The following is a 10,509-nucleotide window of genomic DNA, read 5'->3' as shown; positions in this document are numbered from 1 at the left end:
AAAACATCTAAAAGCCAGCAATAACTTTACAAATCAGAACCTGTGCTCGTGTCATCAAAGAAAAGAAGAAGGGCAGAGCGTAACTCCTTACTCACGTTTTATTTTATTACCACGAGTGCTGCCAGTGCCACAAGAGACCCTGCCCGGGGTACGCCGGAGGGCGGGCAGCGCTCGTGAGGGCTCACAACGAGCTGGGCTGGGACTGGCAGCCACGCTCTCACACCGGCGCCACGGGAAAGCGGGGATTTATGTTCCTCTCTGACCACGGTTAGTACTCCTTCTCCCAACACCACGCCGCTCACCCAAGCGTATTTAAACACGCTCCTGCTGTTACCGCCAGTCATAGCGGTAAAACCCAAGCCGAGGTTCACTCTCCCCGTACATGCAACCCCAGGCAGCCCCACGGGGCTGCTGCCGCTGCCTCAGCGCTGTCCCGCCGTGTCCCCTCAGCCCTGAGGGGCAGCATGCGGGGGGCGGCACAGCGGGGACAGGCCTCCCCACCTAAGGCGAACAGGGAGCGGAACGGCAGGGACAACCCTCCCCACCTAAGGCGGAGCGGGGGTGGAAAGCAGCGCCCACAGCCTGTCGCCACTTTTCCTCAGTGTGGGCGGAAGCTTATGGGGCCGCGCCCAGGGCGGGCCGCGGGGAAACCGCACGCCCCGCACGAAAGGGTGCGCCCCAAGCAGCGCCTGGGGACAGCTGGCCCGGCCAGGAGCGCAACCTCCCCTCGGCCACCCCCATCCCAGCAATGCCCAGCCCCACACACCCGGCGGGCCTCCACGCTCCGCCTCAGCCCAACGGAGCGAACTTGCGCCGGCAGCGGGCGTGGCGCAGGAATCTCGCCGCCCTCGCCCCCCGCTATCTCGGCACCCTGGCCTTAATCGTGTCCTTATATGGACACCAGAATGCCTGACGTCATCTTGACTCTGGGAAACCAGCGCCCGCGCAACCAAGCTTGGTTGGGAAGGAGGGTGGTGCGGGAAAGGCAGGGGGTGGAGGGGGAAGGAGGCTCTGGAATGTTGATGGACGCGGCGTTGCGCCACTGGGAGCGGCGGTCCCAGCTCAGCCATTGGGCGAGGCGGCCGGGGGCGGGAGCCGCGGGAGGGGCGGGTTGTGGCGGTTGAAAAGCCGCCTGGCTGAGGAGCGGCGCTAGTGCGGGGTGGGCGCTGCTAGCGGGCAGCAGGGGGGCAGCGGGTTCGAGTCCTGGTTCCGTGAGCCTGAGCCGGCAGCCGCTTCTCCGTGTGCTGTACTCCGCACCGGGGCGAGGGGAGGTCGGAGTGGTCGTTTGGTTTCCTGTTCTTTCTCTTTTTCCTCTTTGTGCGGAGGCCGCGGCTTTCTCCGTGGGGCGCCAGCCCGCAGAGACAGAGTTTGCCAGGAGTTTGTGCTGAGTTCGGGCCCCGGCCCCCCGCCCCGCCGCCGCCATGCCCGTCTTCCACACGCGCACTATCGAGAGCATCCTGGAGCCGGTGGCCCAGCAGATTTCCCACCTGGTCATCATGCACGAGGAGGGGGAGGTAGATGGAAAGGCCATCCCAGACCTCACCGCCCCCGTGTCGGCCGTGCAGGCCGCTGTCAGCAACCTAGTGCGGGTGAGTAGTGGCGGCTGGCCCGCCTTCTCCCGGGAGCGACTTTGGCCGCCGCGGCTAACTTGGGAGTCCGGCGGCGCCCGCCCGCCCCGGGCTGTCGCGGACAGGTGTCCCGGCCTCCGCCCCGTGAGGACGGGCCGGGCGCGGTGGCGGGGCCCGGGTAAGGGTTAAGTTGGAAGTCTGTCTGGACCTCTGCAGCTCCCGCCTGGAAGCCGCCTTCGTCTTCCCGCTCCGGCTGGCGAAGGAGCCGGGAGAGCCGCGCTGCGGAGCAGTGAGTTGTCCCAACAGCCAGTTGCTCACCGTCTTGGGGCGAAGAAGCCTTTGCCCACCTGAGGAGCGGCATCACATTAAAGTGCAGTCAAGCGCGGTAGTTGCTGCTGTTCCTACCCGCCCCGAAACTCCTCACAGATGGCTCTGATACGCTGCTGTGTGGTTCTCTGCTGCCTAGGAAACTCTATTTTAAGTGTATGCGCTATAAAAGGCAAAATAGTTACTTGGCGTGAGTCTATCCTAAAAAACCCAAACCCAACCAATAACAAAGCTCAAATTTCCCAGGCATTTGGGTTTCATTTTTAAATTGGTGAAGGCTGGCCGTTCCTTATCAATGCAGGAGTTGAGGCAGGACAGACCTGTGGTTTCCAGGCAAAGTCTGGAGCTGTAAATTGTTCTTGTTACGTAGCCTCGAGTATGAGTTACTGTTCGCTTGTGGGAAGCTAAAGGTGATAGAAATTTGGCCTCACTCTCTCGACATCTTGAAGGCAGTTATGCATAGCATGTCTCTTTAAGATCTGAGTACTTGCAGTATGGACACTGCAGCTTGAGAAGTGCAAGTGACTAATACATTTGAAATGTTTTAGTCCTATTAGCACTTTTATAATCAACAAAAGAATAACGAACTGTTGCAAGACAGAAATATTTTCTTTGATATAGAAAAAGCACTGTGACATTGCCTACTCTTCTATTGCATTGAGAATTACCTGGTGGTACTTACCATTCACCTTTGTTAAGCTTGTTTACAGATACTGAACTCATTTTTGGACACCATGTGTTGCTTGCTCATTTTGAATCCTGTGAAATTCTGAAGTAGTTCTTGGCAAGAAATACCCTTTGCCTTAAAATGAATAGCTGTGCAAGTTAAAATACTGTGTCACTGCTAACCAATGTGTTAATGCACTGAAATCATGAGACTTGTGGGCATAAGAAGCTGTCAAGATGACTAATGTGTGTGATGTGTTTATCGCGTTTTGGCCTGTAGTACTTGCTACCGCTAGAATAACTTGCCACTTCGAGGTTTAGCAGTTTACTACAGTGTAACTATATATCTTGGTCGCCATGACTATAAATATTACAGACTGTCTAGAATACTTGTGCTTCCTGCTGACTATAGAAGACATTCTTCTTTTTATGAAGAGCACTTGTTCTTCAGCAATTTGCTGATGTAATAGGTGTTTTGGCTGTAAGGGTGTGAAGCCTGTGTATATGAAATACTTTTCCTTGAAAGGAAGACATTGGAATAATGCTTTGCTTCTGTGAGCTAACTCTGTAACACTGGATTGTGTGACTGTTTTTCCCCACCCCACCTTTCTCTCAAAAGAAACTTGATGTGATAAAGTCTCATTTATTAGAGAAATGCAGAAACAGAATTGGTTTCTTTCTGCAGCTTGCTAATGCTAGCTCTTCCTTCATTTTGGACTGTTTTGGAAGCCTCTGGTTCTCTTGCCTGCTAGTTAGATAAAAAGAAAGATAGTTGAATTATTTTTTCTGTGTTTATCACAAAGAGCAAATAGAAGTGGTGTAATCTGCAGTGGTAATTACCAGGAAGATGCCCTGGTCTGTTAAAATGCAGCTTTGACTACATTAGGAAAAATGCAGAAGAAAGTTCTGTTGCTTGTCTGGAGCTGTGTTTTCAGTGCATCATTCTGAAGTGTAAAGGTGATTTATGAAACAGCAGTTTCACAGGAGCAGGAGAATTTGTGCAGACAGGTTCTCGAATTACGAGCCTTCTGGTGGCTTCCCAGGTGACAGCAAAGATGGAGTTGTTAGTACAACCAGGAGAGTAATGTAGCTGCTGGCTTGTTGTGTTGCTTGCTGTCTGGTCAGGGTTCTTAGTGTAGTGTGAGTATCACAAAGTACATAAAGGAAAGTACTGAGGAGCAGGGAGTTTTTAAATGATAAATTAATGATAATAAATTAATTATTATTAATAAAAATAATGATTAATAATGATAAATTATTGGTAATAGCAGCACTACTCTTCAGTTGCCCAGCCTATAGTAAGGATTCTGCGGTTTGGAAAATGCAGTATTTAATTGATTTAACTATTGTGTCTGTATTTAACTGCTGGTAGCAGTGTTTGAAGTGTTGAGACCCATTCTTGTGGAAGGCATAGAAGATGTACTGTGAGAGAAAATGGGCTAGAAAAAGACTATATGGCTATAAGGAAGGACCTATGTGCGATAACTTGAGCATTCCTGAGATGGAGTTAGATGGAATACACTATTCAAGATGGAGCAGAGGTTGATAGATATGAGAGTCTTAATTTAGGACTATTAGATGAGTCAAAAGGGAGTCCTGCTCCTAAACATCCTGACTACAGACCTCTGTAAGAGAACTTTCCTTCAGCATGCGTTCCTGTGTTTTCTGTATTTTCTCTATTTTTCTGTATTTTCTGTCCTTCATGGTTATCCTGTATTTTAAGGCTTGCATGAAGCCATCTTAAATTACATGGGTTTTTTAATGTAAAGTTTGCACACTCAAGTAGAGCTACCATAGAGATGCTTCCTTGTCAGAACCTAATTGTAAAGTAATTCTGGGGAGGAGATAGTCCAAGTCATTGTTGAAGTTAATGAAATAACAATCTTTACAAGTTAGTCTCTCCTGTGGTAAAATACCAAAGAAAGATTTGGTATTCTGTTTGCAATATGCAACAGTTTGATTCCACTGCATCTTGATTATTCTGTTGAGGAATAGCTTTTGCACAATAATTCTGAAATAGTTTTGAAGTATTTTGGTGAAATTTCTTCACTGTGGGATAAAGTCCTTGTTGCCTGTGCAAAAATACAATGTAGAAGTAAGCATCAGAAGCTTTTTTACCCAAAAATCAACTTGGACTGGAGCCAGGAATTTTAGGGAGAGGCTTCAGATACCACAAGACTGAATGTATTACATTGGTCCTTTTTTTAACTGAAAATCCTAATGTTTGTATTGGCTTATATTTAAAGTGGATGTGTGCCTCTTATGGAAAGGTTGGCGCTTGGTATTTCTTTAAGCTAAAAGATGTGATACTGTAAGTCAATAGAAGTGGTGCTGTTCGTGGGTAATAGTCAAGGCTACCTAATAGATATGGAATGATTTTGATCTTGCTAAATATCCTATTAGTTCAGAGGAGAGTGAAATGAAATTTTGAGTTCTAAGTTGTCAAACTTCTCAGGGAGGAAAAGAACCATGTAGTGATTTTCTAGCTGTTTCAGGCTTTTTTTTTTCCCTAATTGTTTGATTTTTTGTTGGTTTTATTTTTTTTTAAAAAACTCATCAGACCTCTAGCCTATTGTAAAAAGAGGGATTTTTATCAAGGATGACTGCTGATGATGCAGAAATGGTAAAGCAATCACACACGTTATATAAATAGTTTTATTTCATGGAGGAGAAAAAAATTGTGAGTATGAATTTATGAGCATTTATGTTCAGACCAATGTTATATTATTGCCAAACAAAGCAAATTCTGCTCTGATGTTGTAAGCTCCATACTGCCTTCTATGGATTCTGGCATTCTGTCAGTACAGGCACAGCCCGCTCTGGTCACTTCTCTGCTGTTTCAGACAGAACTGCCTCAGAGCAGTGTTGCTGTTGCCCTGCCAAATACCAACAATACCATGGGTGAAGCTGCTGAGTTTGACAGATTGGGCAGTAATTCTCTGCATGAAAATTAAGGTAGTAGAAGGGACTTGGAAGGTAGACATAATTTAAAATACTGGAGCAGGCTCAGCAGCTCAAAGAGGTGTTGGTTTTTCAGAGTCCAGGCTGTTCAACAAGGTCAGTGGTCTGAAAGATCTGACCTGCTTTACCTGAGACCAATTACTTGAGACCTACTCTGTTTTTGTGTCTTTCATTTTCATAGAGCTTAGGACATCTGAGCAAAGTGATGCTCCTGTGAAATCTTCATAATGGAAGATTTAAGACCCTAATGGTAATAAATGAAGTGGCTGAGATCTTTCATAACAGAGATCTGCTCTGAAAAAATAGTGCTTGTCTATCTGATGATGCAACTTCTGCCTTTCTATCCTCTGTGCTGTCCTTTTGTATGTGGATCTGTTTCACAACTGTCTATATGCAGCCAGTTTCTATTACATTATTTTTTAATGGGAAAAAATTGCTTTACTCTCTATTAAATGACTGATGACCACATTTCTTGAAAAGGTGTTACTGTTGGATGCTGTGATATGCCTTTATTTACCTATTGAGGTTTGGAGGCTTATGAAATGTTACTGACACCTTTCTGTATCTCAGTTAGTAGCTTTGACTAGCTATGTCAGGCCTGGCTAGGTCAGGCTAATCATCAGGAAGGGTCTCTTAGGATATAAATATCCTGTCTCGTAGTCAGGGTTTATCAGATGTTTCTTTTAAGTAGATCTGGGCCAAACACTATTTAAAAATGTAAATAAAGGCAGTCTAGAGTAAGTTTCAGCTTAACTGGAGGTTGTACTTGATGGGAGCAAGACCCTATAGTACTGGGTCAGACAGTCATGTGTGTCAAAGGCTTTTGTGACTTCCTGAAGTTGTGAGGTCAGTCTCTTTAAACTGCTGCCAGCTGAAGCCCACCCTATCTAGGCACAACTAAAACTACCCAGATAGCTCTTAAAACAGATGGAACTTGATACCAGTACTTTGGCAGAGACATGAAGTTTAAACCAAACAGAAAAGTTAAGTTTGGGAGTATTGCGTTTAGTGTAGCTATTGCAGCTGTCCTATCTCTTCTTAGCAGAGGAAGAAGCAGTAATCACCTGAAGCCACTGGCATGTTCTGGCTGCATATCCATGGGCCTCTGACAGGTGAGAAGTTGCCTGGGGTTGCAGGGCCAATTGGAACAGGCTGTCCATCTTCCCTGGACAGGCTGTAAATTGCCTACTGATACCTGCAAACCACCAACTTGGAAATCACCTGTTTAAATGAATTTGTGAGGAACGCAGCCTGCCTTGAAATCCTTGTCATTGTCATGATTCCAGCAGCAAAAGTCAAATACATGGATAAACACCTGGAATGAGGAGAAATGGTCTGATTGTTGTGGAGAGTGGATGGTAAAACAGCTTTATTATCCTAAAGCTTTCTTTCAGCATAGCTGACTTGCCTGTAACTCAGGGTACAAAGGGAGGAATGAGCTGTTGTGAGCACCTTAGTGTTTCTCTTTTTTAAGGGGAAAAATTAGCTTGCAATATGTTTCTATATTTATGTATCTCAGAAAAGGATGGAGAAGAAAGGAAAAAGATAAGCTTTTTTCCCTTGCAGAATTTTCTGTGCAGCCAAAAGATGACTCTAAAGGGGGTTGTGGCTTCTGCATTTTTTCTTGATGTTTGTAACTTGTTGTGGGATATGTATAGATCTGTGCCTCCCCATCTCCAGTTTATTATATTGTTACATTTTGAAGCTGAAAGAAATGGTCAAAAGAGCAGATCTTGTGAGAGAATGAGTCTTTTCACTACAGGTTTCTATGTCTTATCTATGAGTAATAGAAAACTGTGATTAGTGTACAAATAATAAAAATTTCCTTTTTTTTTGAACTAGGGTATCCTTCAGTGTACAGCAATTTCTTCAGGGATCATTTGCCATATTGTGGGAACTGTCCATATGCTCTGAGAAAGGGGCTAAAAACCCCATTAGGGTGTGTGTATGGGAGGGGCTGGGAGAAGAGTGATTAATCAGACGGAAAGCAACTTTGTAATAACAAAACACCTCATAAACTGCTTTCTTGCTTTTATCTGTTAGGAATCATCTTTACTTAAGTGATTAATTAGTTTCTGGTTTGAACGGAATAATCTCCTTGTTCTGTTACTGCGTTTGGATACACCAGTCTCCTCTGTCAGCTTTAAAAGGATTATTTTGTTCTCTCATTCTTTGAATGTGCATAGAGATGGTGAATGTCTCCTCATATGCTGCTTACTTTTTTGGGCATAAAAACTGGGACTATTATTGTGGAATGGATAGTCTTTAAGTGGCAGTTGGACTAAAAAGTTCCATATGCCAAGAATCTGGTGAATACCACTCCTGCTCTGGAGAACTTACTATATGCTTTCTGCTGCGTAAGTCAATTATACCACCTCCTGTGGGAGGAGTTAAACCTGTGTTAAGGGCCAGTGTTTTTAGCAGTTTATTCTTCCTGATTTCTTCTAACTTTAGAGAGTGATGTAGTTTTGCTTTGTACTTTGAAACAAGAAGATGCTTTTCTCCATATAGTGATATTGGACTGTAGATGTGGAATTCCTTTTAGAGGCTAATGAAAAATTAACCAAACAAAATGGTTGAGAAATGTGTAACTTCAGAACATAAATGAAGTAATTTACAAGTGTTTTCCCCTTCCCAATGTAGTTGAAATTTGGATTGATGAAACAAATCTTTGAGAGGACTAGGTGGGTGTGGATCCAGACAGTGGTTTTAAAGATGTGTTAGCAAATGTGGTCTTAATGCTAGTTACTGGAAATGATGCCAAATGATTTTTCAAAGGAGAGAATAGGCCAATTCTAGTCAGTTCTTGCCTTGAGTACTTAATTTTGGTAGTGGCTTTGCATGTAGTGAAGACTAACTTTTTATCCCTGCTTCTCTGTTTTCCACTTGCGTGTGTTTCTCCTGAGCTCCTGTTTCTGACTGCATTGCTGTACTGAGCCTTACTGGCTTGACACTACTCACACTGAAAAGCAAGTCAGGCTGGCAAACTAGACCTTAAGAAACGTTGCAATGTAATTTTTTTTCTTTAGTGACAAATTATATTTTATCGCTTGCTCAGTCAAATGCTGAGAAGTGGTTCTTGATACAGAACTTCTCTACAGCCACAGTTCTTAATTTCTGTGAAGTGATAGCCCTCCTGACATTTATCTTTAAACACAGCAATAGGAGTATTGTTGTTATTGAATTTGAACAGTAAAGTGTTTTTGATGTAACTGTATAATTGTTAAAAGTTAATCCACTACATTAATTGTAATGTTTAGTTGTATAATTTCTTCCTTAATTTTTATGACAACAGGTGAGAGAATTAACTCTAAATATTGTCCTGTAATTGGAATCTAGAGTAACAAGTGTTGAGCCATGGTAATACACCAGATGAGTGAATATTGCAGCTACCTTCATTTCAGAAGGTACTCTGTGGATACAGGGTGACTTGCTGCATGGGGAGATAAAATGATGAAATGAAGGCTGGATCTTTTTTACAGTTACAAATATTTCACCAATAAGTATTTCTTCCAAACACAAGCCTAGCATCCTAGCAGCTCAAAACTGAACTTGGTGGGGGGGAATTGGGGCATGATCCTACATGCATAATACTTGGAAGTAGGTCTGGTTTGTCTCTGGGGTTAATCAGACCCTAGTGCTTCTGTGAGGATATGAAAGACTGACTAGACAATCAATAGAGGGGGCAAACTTTCCCTTTGCTTACTTTGCCTAATAATTAAAGTCTACTGAGGTGTGACTTGTACTTGCCCATATACTGAGACTAGAACCAAAGATTTGTGTCAAAATACATTGAACAACTCACTTTGTAACAAATCTCTTATTCAGAAGTCAGTATTGTTCTGATGCTTCAGGAGAGCTCTTTACAACATGAATAATGAACAGCAGTGGATAGTGAAGGGGACAGAAGCAAAAAACTGAAAACCTACTCAATATCAAAGCCTTTCCCGAGTTAATGAACCTGTCAGCATGTTGACTCTTAGTTGATGATATCCAACTCTTCCTCTCACTGAGAAAACATGTGTTGGAACAGTTTCCCAGTATCCTGATTTCATGGGTAGGGTAGGAAACTGGTGATTCATGATGGGTTTCTCCAGTAAAGAATGGAGAAAAGAAACAAGCTGTTTCTGTTGGTGTTGGCCTAGGATACTTATGAGGAGACCGATTGTAATAATGTGGTATTGCATTCTCAATCAATGGTTACACCCACAGAATAGCAAATGTAGTTTGAGCTTCTTTCACCAAATATAAATTTTCCTTGTACCAAGCTCTCAGTGGATCCTGGGGACCTGGGATTGCTGAAGGCAGATTGTGCTGGTTTGGAGAAATTGGAGGAAAATATCCTCTGATAGAAGGCAGGTTACAACCATCCCTCCCCCACCAGGTTCAGGGTAAAGAGCTTTCCTTGGAGGAAAGTGAAAGAGAGAAAAAACTATTTAACAAACACACAGGAAAAGAATAATAATGCTGAATAAGAAAACCTCTCTCTGTGAAGAGAAACGTGGGAAGATTTCAAGAGTCCTTCTGTAGGTGTGGTCTCTCTCCTCCTCCTTGGAGTTGGGTCAGTGCTGTCCCACCTCTGGGGCCTCGGTGGAAAATTCTCCCAGTGTGTTCTGATGTTGAAACAGTCCAGAAGAGAAGAAGGGAAAAACTGAAGTCCCAGGAAAACAAAGTTCAGCTTTCCGTCTCCCTTTGGAGAAAAGGAGCTGAAAGCTGGCTGAAAAGCAGGAAGGGTGCTTCCTCTGCTCTTCTCGCTGCAGCAGCAGAATGCAGAGGAGTGTGTATCTGTGTCCTTGAACAACTGTTCTGAGGAGTTTGCTTGGTCTTTTTCTCTCCCCCCTCTTGGGCTCAGTTTAAAGGCACAGAAAGGCACAGGATTGATTTCTGGGCATAGAGCAGCAATAAGGGATATACATCATAAATTCACCCCAAGACAGATTTTCTCAGAAAAGACAGAGGTAAGTAAGTCTTTGAGTACATAATTTTG

The 10,509-nt window shown here is 44.1% G+C and overlaps 1 protein-coding gene across 3 annotated transcripts in view; it reads left to right on the top strand.

The window, feature by feature from the left end:
* Positions 1 to 1,135: 1,135 nt before the first annotated feature.
* The window catches only part of VCL (vinculin), a 60,361-nt gene continuing 50,987 nt past the window's right edge, over positions 1,136 to 10,509 (top strand). For 2 of the 3 annotated variants that reach the window (XM_042018633.1, XM_042018635.1), the window contains exon 1: positions 1,136 to 1,589. In XM_042018633.1, the coding sequence (XP_041874567.1) occupies positions 1,422 to 1,589 (168 nt within the window). In that variant the 5' untranslated portion in view covers positions 1,136 to 1,421. The remainder of the gene's footprint in view (positions 1,590 to 10,509) is intronic. The other variant, XM_042018634.1, reaches the window with a different exon arrangement.

Source organism: Corvus kubaryi, unplaced genomic scaffold (genome assembly GCF_017639235.1).
Source record: "Corvus kubaryi isolate FWS band 111438036 unplaced genomic scaffold, C.kubaryi_AGA036_p1.0 138, whole genome shotgun sequence".
Lineage (NCBI taxonomy): Eukaryota > Metazoa > Chordata > Aves > Passeriformes > Corvidae > Corvus > Corvus kubaryi.
The sequence above is the reverse complement of the archived record's forward strand: the minus strand, read 5'-3'. Positions and strand labels throughout refer to the sequence as shown.